Here is a 16,342-nt window from a genome sequence, read left to right as displayed (position 1 = left end):
CTGAACCTTGGGCCTGTTTTCACCTTCAGTGCTGGCCTTTCAGTCCTGGTTCTGTAACTTCATTCTGCATCTCAGTTCTTTCTCGTGCAACTTCTGTCTCGGTCCCCTTCCCCCTTCCCCATGAGTCTCCCAAACCCTACTGAGCGACGGCTAATTCCTGGGGCCTCTTTCCTCTCTGTTCCCAGACTTTCCCCACCCACCTGTTTCTCCACTGCCAACTCCCGTTGTGCCTCCAACAGAATGATTGTAGCTAACATTTATGTAGCCCCCTGTCTCGTGTCTGCAGCTTCCAAGTGAGCTACACACACTAACTCCTGGCGTCCTCACCCTATGAGAAAGTTACTCTTTTTATGCCCATTTTATGGAGAAGGAAACTGAGGCAGACAAGTTATGTGATTTGCCAAGTCGCATGACTAAAAAGAAGCAGAGTCTGGATTTGAACTTGGCCTGGCCCTAGAGTTTGCCCTTAACCTCATGACATGCGTCTACCCACTTCTCCATCCCCCACAGAGAGGACACTGGTCCAGGCTCCACTCACCCTCCCTGGACCAGTAACCTCTTGTCCCGACTCCCTGATTCCTCTCTCACTGGCCTGTCATTCCCACATTGCTGTGGGGTCATCTTTCCTAAAACCAGATATGACCACATCATTGTCCTTGCTGAAAACACGTCGGTGGCTTCCCATTGCTCTCGGGACAAAGTCAGTACTTTCGGATGTGGTTTGTAAGCAGAGTCATCATACGTCCCCCTTTGCCAAGCGGTCTGGCCTCCAAAGCGTTTGTGCCCCATTGTTCTCAAGCGTCCCCTTCAGAAGACGGATGATACGGTCGCTCTACTCGGAAGGCCCTGTGTGCCGTGGCCCCGTCCGCCCTCCAGCTTCTTGTTGGCCACTCCTCCCCCCACCCTCTGAGCTCCCTTCTCTCACTCTCTCATGCTCCCCCCACCCACTAGGCATTTGCTCACGCTGTCCCCTCTGCGGGGCCGCTCCCCTGCCCCTTCTCCCCCGAGTGCAGTGAGTCTCCATCCTGGCTGCAAATCTGAATCGTGTAGAGCTTTACACCTGAATGCTGGGGCCACCGTAGGTGAAGTCACAATCTCTGATTTCAGTGTGCATCGGGGAACGAGCCCTGGCTGGCTGCTGCTCGTCCTCCAGACACAGCTCAGCGTCACCTCCTCAGGGAAGCCCTCCCTGACCGGTCCGTCCCCCTAATTTACACTCTTAGAGCACCGCATGGCTCTCCTTGCGGTCACATGTCACAGGGGTGACTTTACATTTATTTACGTAGTGACAAAGAGCCCAGCTTCTGGATCCAGACCACTAGCTGTGTGACGTTGGGCACGTTACTTCACTTCTCTGTGCCCCCGTTTTCTCCCCTGTGCGACAAGGATAATGATAAACCTGTTTCGATGAGGGTCAAACGAGTTAATTATGTGTAAAGCCCTTAGAACTGGCCTGGCCTGTGTTCACTGTTACTGCAATAACAATATTATCATCCCCCACTGGAATTGTAGATCCCCGAACGTGGGGTCAGTGTCTGCTGTTTGCGCCCCTCACACGCGCAGGGTGGACAGACAGCTGCCCAGGAACTTCGCTGAGCAGAGCGCAGCCGCAGTGACGTTCCTGGTACAGGTGGTGGGTGGGCATGCACAGATCGCGTCTTCCTCAGTGAGGCCCCCTTGTCTGTGGCTCCCAGACCCCGTGTGGAGCGGTTAGGATCCCGCATCAGAATCTGCGTGGGCTGGTGGCCTCCCGGGTGCCAGGCACTGACGATGGCCCAGGGCATCGCCCTAAAGCTTCCTTCTGCTGCAATGCAGACCTGGGTGGCGAGGGCGTGCCTGGCACAGGGGCTGTCAGGAGGCCGGGCACTGGGTGCTGCACCCAGGAATCAGGCCTCCAGCGTCCGTGCGACCATGTGTCCTGGTGTGGCTTTTGGGTGACCCCCGCTCAGCAGGGAGAGAGGGCTGCTCAGACCAGAGCCTCGGCCGGCCAGCGGCTGGCTGTGCGGTGCTGGGCAGAGGGCAGGTGTGCCCGCTTCGTGGGCGGTGGGCGGTTTATTTGTAACGCGAGGGTGTGATCTATTGTGGTATGACTGCTCCTTGAAATGACCTGAGCACCCTGAGGACGCACATCCCAGGGTGCCCTGCCCTGCACAGGAAGAGGCACACACCCAGCTGTAGGCCCCTGGGGAAGGCCCCCGCTTAACCCCTTTCTGCCTGAAGGGGGAACTGAGACCAGAGCCTGGAAGTGACTTGCCTGAGGCCCCAGGTGTGGTTTTGAGTCTCAGTTACCATTTATCCGGTGCATACTGCATGCCAGCCACTGTGCGAAACACACTGTAGTCATGATTCCATGAATCTCTGCAAATCTAGAAAGCAGAAGCACTTAGTTATTATCTTCAACAAACGCTCACATAGCGTGTATTAAGGCCCAGACAGCATGCTGAGCCCTTTACGAATATCCACTCAGTAAATTCTCACAATCCTATGAGGATTTAGTGCTATTATTAGTTTTACTTTAAAGATGAGGACACTGAAGCACAGAGAGGTTCAGTAACCTGCCCAAAGACACACAGCTTGGAAGTCGTTGACTTGGCATTCAGTCCCAGGCCGGGTCCAGCAGCTGGGTGGGGACTCTGGTGACTGGCAGTGTATAAGCCACACCCAGAGGGCATGGCCAGGACCCAGCGCCAGCCCGAGGCCGCCTTCAGGGGACCTGCCCAGGTCACCAGTTCTGAGCTCCTGACCAGTGTGGATAAGTGAGGTTACAACAGCCCCATAACATCATGGCCCCCCACTGCTGTGTGTCCCCCAGTGACAGGTTTGCATGTAGGCCAGGGAGGGTGGTTCCAGCCAGGTTAGGCACCTCTGCCCTAGCTACGGACTTGAAATCCGGTTGGAATCACATAAATCCTGGAAGGGTCAAGACCAGCGTCACACTAAGGACAACCAGGAAGAGTTCAGGGAAAAGAAAACCACTTTTTCATTTCATTTCACTTCATTTCGTGTTCACAAAACCTCAGTCCACACGGCCATAGTCAAGGCTTCCTTCCTTCTTTGTCTGTGGGGAGGCTTGGGCGTTTGGCTTGCAGTTTGGGGCATGGGGGTGCTGGTGTGTTCCCCAGCGTGGGGGTAGCTGCCAGCAAAACGCTAAGACTTGATATCACACCTATGCAAAGAAATGTACGGAGAAGACCTACTCCCTGTCTTTGATCCCTCCTGCCTCCACAGATAAACACTTTTATTAGGTTCTCATGGAGTGCATTCTTCCAGAGTTTCTTCAGGCAAATGTGAGAGCCTCAAGCAGACTTACGTAGTATCCCGTCTCCCTTTCTTCCGCAAGAGGTAACATGCAACATACGTTCTTCTGCTCCTTGGGTGGGTTGTTTGTTTCTTTCGGTTTCATTGCTTCCTGTTCTTTATATCTGAGCCACGTTCTGTTGTGTAGCTGTGCTGTGATTTATTTTGAGCGGCTCCCTACCTGTGACACATGGCCTGTTTAGCACCTTTTGCTATTGCAGATAATACTTCAAGGAACAACCGTATACGTATATCATTTCTTATATAGGAGGGGTGAGTTCCAGCATAAATTCCCACAAGTGGGGTGACTGGGTCCAACAGGAGAAAGCATTTGTAATCTTGACAGATACAGCCGAGTTATTCTTACAGGGTTATAGCAACGTGTCTGTTCTACCACAGCTTCTCGACCAACGCGACGGCATGAACATTTTAAACTTGCATTTGAAGAGTTGTCTGCTTCATTTCCAGGTGTAGTGGAAATTTATAATGTGCACCTCAAGCCCCGATACCCCGAGTCACCCTCTTACAGTTTCATTTTAAAGTAGGTTTGCGTAAGTAAACATGGCATGCTGACTTCCGGTGCCGAGTGAGTGGTATTATAGGGAGTACAGAGCTGTGCAAAATTCTGCCGGCTCACGGCTGAGGCTGGGGGGGGGAGGGCGGGCGTGGTTGCCACTGTGATGACTTCTTCTCTTTGGAAGAATCGGACCAAGACTTGTACTTCTTGTGTGCAGGGAGCTTTAGCATCACAACAGATCTATGGGGTGGGCATGGGTTTTAGCTCCATTTTATGGACCAGCAATCGGAGACTCAGAGAAGTTAAGTCATTTGCGTGAGGTCACACAGCTGACTCCAGAGCCTGTGCTTGCAACCTTCCTTCTGTGTTCTGACAGCATTTCTGAGCGCAGTCTCCAGTTTCTCCTACCCCATCTAGCGCCTGGGAAATGGACCTTCAGGGGCTTCTGTGGCCTGTAGAAGGCCAGGGATGACACAGCCTGAGGACGGATACAGGCTGCTTTTCCTTCCCCCTCCGGGAGAGGCTCTTGGGTGTGTTTTCTTGACTTTTGTGCTTTAGCTCAGCTTCCTTACTCCTGCAGCTTTGCCTCAGCTCAACCAGATTCCGGGCCACCTGTGAACAAAGCCACACAGCCCGTTCAGGCTGAGGGAGGCTATTTTAGGTTTTGACTTAGAGGTTTAAAGATTTTTGGTTTCTGATCTGTGCTTCTTCCTTCCTCCTTAGCTGCTTGTGCCTGGAGGCAGGTGATGAAGTGCAGATGCTGAGCTGGGATCTGCGTGTCCTTTGGTCCTGCGGATGGGATGCTAACTGTTTGGGGGTACCGTGGGGGTCCTCGAGTGGCCTGTCACTGGCTGGTGCTACATTTGAGTGAGATGGAGGTTATCATCACCTGTAACCCCTGTCAGGCGGGGGACCCTCGGGGAAGGCGGGGGACCCTCTGGGAAGGCTGAGGACAGCCAGGTGACACGCAGGTGTTCCCACTCAGCTCCCCGCTTCATTGGAGCCTGACAGACTTGGATTCCAATCCTGGCTCTCCCACGTCCTTGCTTTGTGACCTTGGACGGTTCCTTCCCTAAGCCGCAGCTGGACGTCTGGAAAACGAGGATGATAATAACTCCCTCCCTGACCGGCCAGTGTGAGGATTTAATAACGTGGCCTGGACCACTCAGCATCAAGCCACCGCTGTTCAGTATCCCTTTCTTATCTTTATTCTCAAGGCTCTCAGATCAGGCAGGCCACTTGGAAAACACGAAGCCGCGGGGAAAGGAATCACCCAGGGCCTGTGGAAACCTGACTGCTGGGGGCGGGAGAGATGACCGGGACCAGAAATCAGGCCGTGACGCTGGGGTAGGGATGCAAGAGTTTCTGAACGCACTTGGCAGTGAGCCCAGTGAACTGATTCAGGAGCTGAGGGGACGTGTTCAGCTGTGGTTGGATCCCAGCCAGGGGACTGTCAGGGGAGAGGACGCGGAGTGGTGGCAGAAGTCACGACCCCAAACTCCTGCAGGGGCCCGGCGGGGAAGGGACCAGAGTGAAGCAGGCGTGGTGTGGACGACAGGGAGTGATGGGGCCTGGGGTCCTCTGGGGAGCCTGTCCCTTGCTGAAGGGGCCATGGCACAGGGTGTCCATTGTTGCCACAAGTTGTGGTTTTTCAAAGGGAGGCAGAGTTTACATTTTTTATTTGACATTTCATGATTTTTTAATCAACTAATTCAAATTTTTAAGGAGCACCCTGTGAGCCAAATATAGCTTGTTCACAAGCTTGGTTTGCGAGCGTGGACTCCAGACCGTGACCTGTGAGCATGAAGGAAGACCCGGGCCAGTGGTGGGAGGGGCTGCAGGTGGACCGGAGGGGCGGGGATCTGAGTGGACAGCACAATGGGGGAGGGGCGGAGGCAGAGGCGGGCACCGCATCTTTGAATGGGGTCAAGACACAGGGCGAGTTGTGACTTACAGGCTCTGTGGGTCCTGGGCTCATCCCCGGAGGTCGTCAATAGCCGCAGCCTTGGAGGCTGGGAGAGGAACGGATTTTGGTTAAAGGCAGGGCTGACATTTAACCTGTCCCCACTGGCACTACTGTACCAGTTGTGAAAATACTGAAACATACTTTTAAACCGATTGGTAAATAGCCAGCGGGCTCTCTGAGCCTCCTCCTTCCGCCTGCCACCATCTACCCCTTCCAGCTCCCCCACCCCACCTCGCCATGGGCCAGCAACTAAAGAGTTAGCTCCCAGCACCCCCAGGCCCTGTGCTTCATTCTGATTGGTCGGTGGGCGGTGCCTGAGCCAATGGGATTGTAAAAGTCTTGACTCTCACTTGGCCCACCCTCAGTGCAGGTGACAGATGCCTCCTTGGATCTGCTTAAGCACAAAGGAGAACGTGTAGGGGCCTCAGGGGAGTCAGATGGAATTGAGAGCAGGACGCCAGGCCCCTGAGGGACTGGAACCAGGCTGTCCATCCATGAGGCCCTGTCCCCTTTGTCTTTGTTCCTCTCTGGTCCTTGGAGCTCGCTGTAGAAAATGGCCATCTCAGCTCTGGGGCTCCATGTGTCCTGGCCACCTGCATCTCAGCCACTAAACACATGAGACATTTGAGCCAAACATTCGCCTCTCTGCCACTCACCTGTGTGGGGGCCAGTGGGACCTCTCAACGTGCAAACCTGCCCATCTCAGAGATGGCACTGGGCACGCAGGCTCCCTGAAGGACTCTCCTTGAGGAGGTGGAGGCATGGGGACCCCAGTGTGGCTTTATTTCCAGCTCTCCCAGGTGGTGGGAGTTGGGGGTAGAGAGTTGATCAGGAGGTGATCTGGGTGGTCCCGATGGACTGAGGGGTTGGGGGGCTGGGGTTGGCCTTGGTCCTTGCGAGCACGAGCCCTCTGAAAGCTGAGGCAGGGGGCGAGGTGGGGGAGCCTCCCGCAGCCTCCACGTAAACCGTAAAGAAACCAACTTTCTCCTGCCCGCTGGCTCCCTCTGAACAGCGCTCCACGTCATTTTCTTAAACAGCACGTGTGTTGTGCGCGGGCTCTCAGAGGTCGGTGGTGACGGTTGCAGCCCCACTGCTGCCATCACAACTCACTGACCTCCGGGCCACGCCAGCCGCTGTGCAGTCCCTGTACCCCTCGGCGCCCCAGATCCCTCATCTGTATAGTGGGGGTAGTAAGTGGTACATACTTCACAGGGACGCTCAGAGGATTCCAGTTAATGCCTGGTTCCTCCCTGAAAATAGCTCCTGGCGTGAGTCAATGCTCAATAAACATTAACTCTAGTTAAACATTTCTTGAGCACCTTCTGTATGCCAAGTCCAGTATGTGCCCCAGGATATAATGGTGAGCGGAATTGCCTCATGGTGCTTGCAGTGTTTGTTAGTTAGGGAACCATGTAAGATGCTGCCACAAAGAGCCCTTCAATATGGTGCCTTAGACACGACAGAAGGTACGGCTTCTCTCAGGTGTCTGTTCACAGGGACAGAGTCTAAGACTGGTTAGGATGGTTTTATCCTTTCAACACCTGGCTCCAAGTTTGGGTCCAACATGGTCACTTCCAATTTTCACCACCTTCCAGCCAGCAGGAAGGGTGGAAGGGGCCAAGGAGACCTGTACACATTCCTTTTAAGGGAATGACACCAAGCCACACACATCCCATTGGCCAGAACTCAGTCACATGGCCACACCAGCTGCAAGGGAGGCTGGGAAATGTGGTCTCTAACTGGGCGGCCATGCTCTCTGCTAAAAAGATTCTGTTATTAAAAGGGAGCATGGATAGATACTGGTGGAAAATGAGCAGGCTCTTCCACAGCCTGCGGACTCTGCATTGCACCTTGAATCCCATTCTGTAGGGGAGGGAGTAGCAAATGGCCTCAGGTGGGAAGCTTTCATGCCCAGACTTGGGTGTCACTCCTGGAACTGGCTCGGAGGCTATGGGGGGAGAAATAGGAGCAAGGGGACCTGTGTAACTGATGTGCCTGCCACTTTGTTTTGCCATCCCTGGAGTCCGTGCTGGAGGCGGGAGTCAGCAGGGGGGGTTTTCAGAGGGAGACCTGCAGGTGCAGTGAGCGTGCTCGGGTAGACAGGTGTCTTCGTCATGCGTTCGCTCAGCCACTGCTTGTCAGGCACAAGGCTCTAGGGACGGTCCCACAGGTACGATGCACACTGGGGGCCCAGTTCAGTTCCGGGCCGTTCTCCAGGGACATGCAGTGCACTGTGAATGCTGCCATGTCACACTAAGGCTGGCCTTTTTGTCTGTTTCTCTTGGCTCTAGGACCCCCGGAGCAAACACAAGTTTAAGATCCACACCTACTCCAGTCCCACCTTTTGCGACCACTGTGGGTCCCTGCTGTACGGACTCATCCACCAAGGGATGAAATGTGACAGTAAGTACCTTTGCTCTCTGGCAGGCTGCCTGCCCACTGGGCTGCTGCCTCGTGGTGTGGGGTCCAAGTCCTGGGTGGGCGGGTGTACCCGTTATCTGTTGCTGAGTAACAGTCCTCTCACCCCAAAATGTAGTGGCTTAAAACAATAACCATTTACCGAGCCCATGATTCTGCAAGGCAGTCCTTTGTGGCGGGGCTGGGCTGACTCACGCGTGTGAGGTCGGTTGGCGGGTTGGCTGGGGCCTGTCTGGGCTGGAAGGGCCTCCCCCAAGTGTCCTGGCTGTCATCTGGGTGATGGGGACGATGGGGCCACGTCTTTCATCCCGAGCTGGCCAGTCCCGGCTTGCTCACACGCTCACACGCCACTCATCACAAGTGCCCAAGTGCTTTAAGAGAGCAAGTCCTGTCCATCAAAGCACGTCCCATGGCAAGGCTCACAGTCAGTGTGGGAGGGACAGTCATGGGTGTGGACAGGGCGGTGGGGACACAAGCACAGGTGCACCACGCGTGTGCAAAGGGGGCACATCATATTACTCATAAAACTCGCGAGACATCAAGGGGTCAGGTTCACGGTACAGACTAGTTCATCCCTTTTACCCCAAGTCTAAATTCTTTCCCTGTAATTAGTTACAGTGGGGGCTCCCTACAGTGGGGCCCCACCCGGCCCCAGCCTCTGTGGGTTCACAGCTGTACCCCGAGTGGGGATTTGTGCTCGGGGTCTCACCCCAGACAGTGCCCCTCCCAGAGGGTGTTTCCTGGGCAGAGCTGGCTGACACGGGCATGCAAAGGCCCAGCCCTCTGTCTCAATCCAGGACCTCTGTGATGGGTCCTGAGCCCAGGGGCTCCCCTTACTGCCCAACCCCTCGCTCCCTGAGCACAGGCCCCAAACCTGCTCGCAACTCCCTTCTCACGTGTTCCAGGAAACCCAACCTATTGGGGGCCAACATTTAAAATCGGGAGATGTCACAGCCCACTGGGGACAAATGGGAAGCTGACCACTTGGGGCACGCACCTCCCTTGGCTGTGCCTGAGCGGGGTTGCAGTGTTCTGGGGTTGGCCGAGTGCCGCCACCCCAACATTTCCCCTCACCGTGTTACGTGCCGCCCTGGCGTCGAAGTTGGTGCCTCTGGCTTCGGAGCCCCACGGACGAGTTCCACCTCCTGTGTCCATCAGGGCCTGGGTGGGGGGCGTGGGGAGAGTTGGAGAAGCCCTTCTGGTGTGACTCGGCAGGCGGGCTGGTCTCCGCGGAGCCTGGGGGTCTCAGCTGCCTGGAAGGAGGGACAGGATGGATGGTGGGGACAGACGCCAGCGGCGTCAGCTCGGCCCGCCTGAGCCGCGCCCCTTCTGCCCTCAGCCTGCATGATGAACGTGCACAAGCGCTGCGTGATGAACGTCCCCAGCCTCTGCGGCACGGACCACACGGAGCGCCGAGGCCGCATCTACATCCAGGCGCACATCGAGAGGGAGGTGCTCATCGTGGTCGGTAGGTGGCGCTGCGGCTCCGGACCGGGTTCCACCAGGGTGTCAGGTGGGGAAGGTGGGGAGGCCGGTGGATGGATGGGGCTGCGCGTTACCGCCCTTCCCCGCTGTCGGCGCCTCGGGCTGCCTGGGGCTCAGAGACTCCCCGCGCCCCTCCGCTCCGCACTGTCTCACTCAGTATCTTTGGAGTATGCGGCTCCTGGGAAAGATAGCATCTCGATGATAAAACCACGTTTGGAAGAGTGTTTGTTGCATTTTGGGGAGGTGGAGGGGGGTGCTGCGAGCAGCCCTGGGGGCTTTCCCGGTGTTTGCAATATTTCTTTCTCACCCCTGGTGGTGGCTGCGCCGGTCCCTGGAATATTATTCTGTATGCTTTTGGCACTTCTGAAATACTTCATCATAAGGAGAAGGAGGGATAGTGCAGCCTGCTGGACAGGCGCCGTGGGACTGGGCGCTGGACGGGAACGTGGTGTCTGCCACTCGTGTAATGGGACACTCGGGAGGTGCCTGGCTGTGACACAGAAGCTCAGGCAACGTGGAAATCCAGCTGCACTGCACTGTCCTGGGGTGGGGGATGCTCTGTCACCAGCTCGGCCGAACCGACACTGGCCTGAAGCTTTGGAGGAATTCTCCCTCAGAGGTGGGTGACACCAAGTGCCATAGACGCTATAGCTAGTTAATATCCTCGAGGTTTTATGACTGGGTAACTTAGGAAATTGATCATGGAAAGGATGGTTTTGCAAAAACGGGTCTGTGTCTGAGGCCCCAGAATGGTTCAGGAGCTCTGATGTGCTGAGGCCATGCTGGGAATGGCCTTACCCACACCGTGTGCAACACAAACCGTTTTAAACTGGTGCGTGAGGTGTAGCAATTCCGCTGAATTCCTTTATCCTCTAGAAGGAAGGCAAGTGGCTCACTTCTGCCCAATGGGATACTTGGGGGTCCTGGGGGAGAAGCCTGCAGTCAGTGGTTCAAAAGTAGCTGGTTTTCTCTGCTGACTGTCCAGGCGTCCTGGTGCTGAGGGGCAAAAATGAGACCCTGCTGCCCTCTACTGTCACATTCTAGGAATGACACTGGCTCAGATATGTCACTGGAACCTTTATGTAGATGGTCACTTATTAAGAGGCAGCATTGATGAAACTCACTGAATGCCAGTGCTAACACCTTACTTACCACAATGCCCTCAGAGTCCAGCCGCTGTGCCTACCCCCCACCCCCACAGGAAATGATAATTGTGTGGCGTGTTGGCTGGAAATAAATGTATCAAATTCACACATTGTCCGCCTTGAACTTATACAATGTTGCAAGTCAATTATGTTTCAATTTTTTAAATTACATGTTATCTCTTTCAATCCTCACAGAACCCTGTGAAATATCTATTACGCTCATTTTATGAATGAACATACTGAGGCTCAGAGAAGTTGCGCTTCCAAGACCTCATGCCAGTAATAATAATGATAAATAAATAAATACGGTAGCTAACATTTGGGTTCTTGATATGTCAGTCACATTCACTGTGCAAAGCTCTTACGAGCAATATCTCAAAATGATTTCCAGCAACTGTAATGAGCTACGTGGTGTCATCCCGCCGGTCAGGAGCCAGGCTGAGGCAGCCACGTGCTTCGTCACGTAGGTCCACTTGGCCCTTCAGTACGATGCACTAGGTTACTATGTAGTTTGGTTCCCTCCCTCACACCCACACCTTGTTTATTCCCTTTGTGGCTTAGCTCAGTTACCTTTTGTGGGCACTTCTTGGGAAATCTTTGCTCTGTCTGGTGCAATACGATATTCCATCAAATTCAAGGTCAGCCTCTTCCCCTTTCATCGCACATAGGCTGGGACACATCTGGATCACAAGCGGATGATTCTTGGGCAGTCCTAGTACAAGCCTCTGAGTTGGGGCTTTATTTGTTTCCTAGAGCGGCCCTAACAAAATACCCTAAACTGGATGGCTTAATGGGGCAGATATCTATTCTCTAACTTCTCTGAAGGCTAGAAGTCTAGGAGCCAGGTGTCGGCAAGGCTGGTTCCTGCTGGAAGGCTCTGAGGGAGAGTCTGTTTGTGCCTCTCTCAGCTTCCGGTGGTGCCATCAGTCCTTGGCTGTGGATGCGTCACTCCAACGTCTGCCTCCATCATCCAGTGGCATCTTCCCTGTGTGTCTCTGTGTCCAAACGTCCTTTTCCTATAAGGATTCCAGTATGACCTCATCTTAACTTGACCACACCTGCCAAGATCCTATTTCCAAATAAGGTCATATTTATAGGTACTGGGGTTAGGACTTGAATATATCTTTTGGGGGGACACCATTCAACCCATAACGGGGAGGGAGGAAAGTTGGGGCTCCTTTACAGCTATGGGCAGCATATCTGCATACTTGGGGTTCCGATAGCATTAATTGATTAAAAAATCCCAGCATTTGCATCACACTTCGTGGCTTCCCCAGTGCTTTGTTATTGGGTCATCAGCAGAGGGGGGGTTGCTGCCGTCATATGAAAGGGGACTAAGACTCAGTGAGGCTGAACGACTTGCCTGCTGTCACATGTGGAGCAGGGATGGCTCCTGGGCCTCGGCCTGCACGTCGCTGTGCCCTGCTGTTACCCGTCCACCATGCTGGGTGGGCACAGGCGGTAGTGGCACGGGCTCACTGATTGACTGGACTCGTGTCGTGCTACGCGGATGCTCCCCCAGAGCCGACATCCACACGTCAGAAAAAGGAGGCACCGAAGAGGCGTAGGTTCTTGGCAGGCTGTTGGGGAAAGTCGAGGACCACACGCGCCCACAACCTGTTTTAAAAGAACACTGATGTTGGAGGTTCACAGAGGCCCTTGTTGTTATTTAAGGAACCGTTTCAAGGCAGACGGTTTTGCCACCATGGGGTCTCCCCACTGAGGGGAAGAATACAAGCAAACGCCTGAGGTCCCTCCGGCTTGCTGTCCGGTCGGGTACCTTCCTTCTAAAACCCACATGGCAGGACACGACCGGAAGAGCAGAGGGCCGACCTGGGGACGCACGGCTCCTGAGGGGCAGGGGGAGGTGGCAGTTTGGAGTGATGAGGTGTTTAGTGAGGAAGGTGGCATGTTACAGGTAGCAAGGTAGGATGGGCTCAGTAGGCATGGGTGTTGGTTCATTCATTCATTCATTCATTCATTCAGGAAGGGCTTGAGTACCTGGCTGGATCCGGTGACAAGGAGATCTAATGTCTGCCCTCAGGGAGCTCACAGCTGAGAGGGAGCGATGGATACAGCCCGTTGTATTGTGACCTGGCAAGCAGCCTGGGGGAGCTGTGGCTGAGCTGGGTGTGTAACGGGTCTGGGAGTTACCTGGACGGGGCAAGCTTTGTGTCAGGGTCAATACAATGAATACTAGCTGTGTTCAGTGAGTACGTGCTCCGTGCCAGGTGCCTCTGACAGACCAACTGGTCAGCCGTTGCGGCAGTCCTGTCAGAGGCATGACTATTATCCCCACTTTACGTGTGAGGAAACTGAGGCACAGGGCCAGTTAAAGAACTTTCCAGGGGCCACACAGTAAGTGTGGGTCACAGGTTTGCACCCGGGCTGTCACCACGCTGTGTTCCAGCAGAGGGAATATGGTACTTGGAGAGGCATGGCTGCGGGAGTGGCGCGGGTATATGGGACACTGTCACTTGCTGAGTGTGACGTCCCTCTCTGTATCCTGGATCTAAGCTGCCCTAGAACCTACTCACTCATTGCCGCAGTCATTCCCTGATTCATTCAACAATATTCATGGAGTTGCAGCTGTTTGTCGAGCATTCTAGACCTAGGGGCCCAGCAGGGGACAAGACAAGTCTTTCCCGGGGTGAAAGTCACAGCCTGGGGTCTTGCCAGCTCCCTGGGACCCTTGGGCTCCTTTCTCATAATTCTTCCTTGCATTGGCCATGGGCAATCTCCTTCCTGTCAGGTTAGAATTCACTGCCGTTTGAGCTTTTTTCAAGAGACCGTGCCCACAAATCCTCTTCTTCGGTGTGGTTTCCTGTTTGGAAGCTCTGAGCTTTGGGAGTTTGGAAGAGAAAGCCAGCATGAGCTGAAGGCTGTTTCTGCTCTTTGCCTTTCCACATACTTCCCCTGAGCTGGGTTTCTGCTTTAGAGGAAAAGAGAAGAGGGGAGGAAATGCAATGAAGAAAAATTGAGATGGATTAACATCTGGACATACTATCCAGCCGTGCCTCAGTGGTGGGAATATGAGACCATCACAGGCTAGGCCACTAGGGCCCACCAGGGGGCAGCCTCGGCCTCCAAAACCATCCCTCCCCGGAAGCTGTCTTTATAGAACAAAGGAAAACCATCACCGTCATGTCCATAAGGGGAGGCATCGCAGAGAACAGTGAGGGCACCCTCCCCCCTCAAACAGCTGGGTCACTGAGGTCCAGAGATGGGAAGTAACTTCTCAAGGCCAGTAGCATAGAGCTGGATAGGACCCCGTTCTTGTGGGTTTCCCCCTCCCTTATACGTTGCCTGTTAGTATTCTTACCCCAACATACACCAAAGTTGAAAGAATTTGACAGCGATCACCCATTTGTCCACTCCCTAGACCCTGCCCTTAACTCTCACTGTACTTGCTTGCTCTGTATCTAGCCATCAATTTTCCTGTTTCTGATACACCCCAAAGTCAGTTAAACACAAGGTTAAGTCCCGCCCCCCAAACACTCCAGCAGGCACATCGTCCACTAGAACTCAAGACTTATTTACAGTTTTGTTTTGACTTTTGAGGTGAAAAGCATAGACAGAGAAGGGCACACGTCTTGAGTGTCTAATGGCTCAGTTTTGTCGGAAGTGGGCTGGTGTGGAACCGAACCCCTACCAGGTGTGCCCCTTTTTGTGCTGTCACAGCTGCCACCAGGGACACACAATCCTCAGAGCAGCGCCTGTGTGTGCAGACATGCGTGCCCTCCACGCCCCCACGCGCTCCAGGAATTGGGGCGCCACGTCCCCAGTTCCTCAGACAACCTCATACTTAATAGTTGTTAGAGTCTTTAAAAAAAGAAATTGTAATGCAGTCAGATTGGCTTGTTGGAAACACTTTGTTATGTACTCACTGGAGAGAAGACCCTAAAACAAACGCAGCAAGATGCCCACGTGGGTTTGCTTCTCTTCCGTGTTTTTGTAATGAAGTGAGGGCTGGTCTCCACCTCTGGTACTCTGACTGTCACTCTCGGTGCTGCAGACAGTTGTCTGCCCAGCGCTCGGGCCGGGTTCAGGACCCCCACCCCTTCCTTCAAAGCCTTTGGCTTGTGACATGCTCGGTGGGCGTCCTGGACACGGAAGCAGATGGAGGGAGCTGAAGTCTTTGCATCAGTGTTCCTTCTCTTCTTCCGTAAGTGTTGAAACCCAGACTGCTGCCCAAGGCCCCCAAACCTCGGAGTGTGCTGGGCCACACCCTGAATGCCTGCTGGGTTGCACAGAGCGGGGCACTGCCAGGGCTGCGGCTTGTCACTGCTTTTGGGGGAAGTGGTCCAGCGGGATCTATTAAATTACCCTTTTCGGAATCTGTTCTACTGAAATAAGCACGGGAGGAAATCAAGTCCAGAACAAGCCTGTTTATTGATCTTCTGTTTGTGGTAGCGAACAATTGGAATTGCCTAATTAGGGTGCGTCCATTGTATGGGCTGTTATTACGGTGTGGTTAAAACCACTGAGTTAAAATGGGTGTGTGCGGCTTCTTTGGAGCTGCTTACGCTCTGTGTTTTGATATGGGAACTGGTTATGAGGATGTGTTCACTTGTGAAACTTTATTAAACTGTATCATTATGATTTGTACACTTTCCTGTATGTATAGTATACTTTTATTATTTAAAAATTTAAATAATAAAAAATTCTAACTAATTGAGAAGCAGAACAACACCGGAAGGTCAGAGCAATAGCTGTTCACCTAGACAGGGGTTGGCAAACCATGGCCTGAGGGCCACATCTGGCCCGCTGCCTGTGTTTGTAAATAAAGTTTTATTGGCACACTGCTGCGCCCATGCATTGGCGTATTGTCTCTGGCTGCTGTGGTGGCTCGGTGGTACCGTTCCTTGAGTGGCTGTGGCAGGGCCTGGACAGGGCCTAGTCTGCAAAGTCGAAAGTATTTAGTCTCTGGCCCTCACTGCAAACACTGGCCGACCCGTGACCTGCAGGGATATCGCTCATGGGTTAAGTGAGAGCATTAGGTCACACAGAATATATTCAGTATGATCTCATTTCGAAGAAACAAGCAGCGCATGCAGCAGACACTTCCTATGTGTGAAGTTATGTTTGTATGTGTTGTAAGGGTGGGAAGAAACGTGTGGACAGCTACAAACCCGGCTGTAAACATTGTGATGGGAGAAGGACTGGGAAAGTGGAAACTGAAAAAGACTGGGTTGGGGAGAGGGTTGGGGGCAACTGTTTCTACGTCCTAGGAATTGTTTCTCTGGTTGCAATAAACAAACACCTACCGTGTTTCCCCGAAAATAAGACCTAGCCAGACAATCAGCTCTAATGCATTTTTTGGAGCAAAAATTAATATAAGACCTGGTCTTTTATATTATGTTAGATAAGACCCAGTCTTACAGTAAAATAAGACCGGGTCTTACATTAATTTTTGTTTAGGTCTTATTTTCAGGGAAACACGGTATCATTTTTTGTAATTTTTGGGGAAAAAACAAATAAAACAGCAATTCTAAGTAGGAAAAACTAATTTAG

General features: G+C 53.4%; 1 protein-coding gene across 2 annotated transcripts in view; it reads left to right on the top strand.

Annotated features, from left to right (window-relative positions):
- PRKCB (protein kinase C beta) overlaps positions 1–16,342 on the top strand; it is a 214,530-nt gene that overhangs the window by 105,981 nt on the left and 92,207 nt on the right. For both annotated transcript variants that reach the window (XM_074322927.1, XM_074322926.1), the window contains exons 4-5: positions 8,072–8,183; positions 9,538–9,666. In XM_074322927.1, coding sequence (XP_074179028.1) covers positions 8,072–8,183; positions 9,538–9,666 — 241 coding nt within the window. The remainder of the gene's footprint in view (positions 1–8,071; positions 8,184–9,537; positions 9,667–16,342) is intronic.

Source organism: Rhinolophus sinicus, linkage group LG18 (assembly GCF_036562045.2).
Source record: "Rhinolophus sinicus isolate RSC01 linkage group LG18, ASM3656204v1, whole genome shotgun sequence".
Taxonomy (NCBI): Eukaryota; Metazoa; Chordata; class Mammalia; order Chiroptera; family Rhinolophidae; genus Rhinolophus; species Rhinolophus sinicus.
This window is presented reverse-complemented; position numbering and strand designations above follow the sequence as displayed.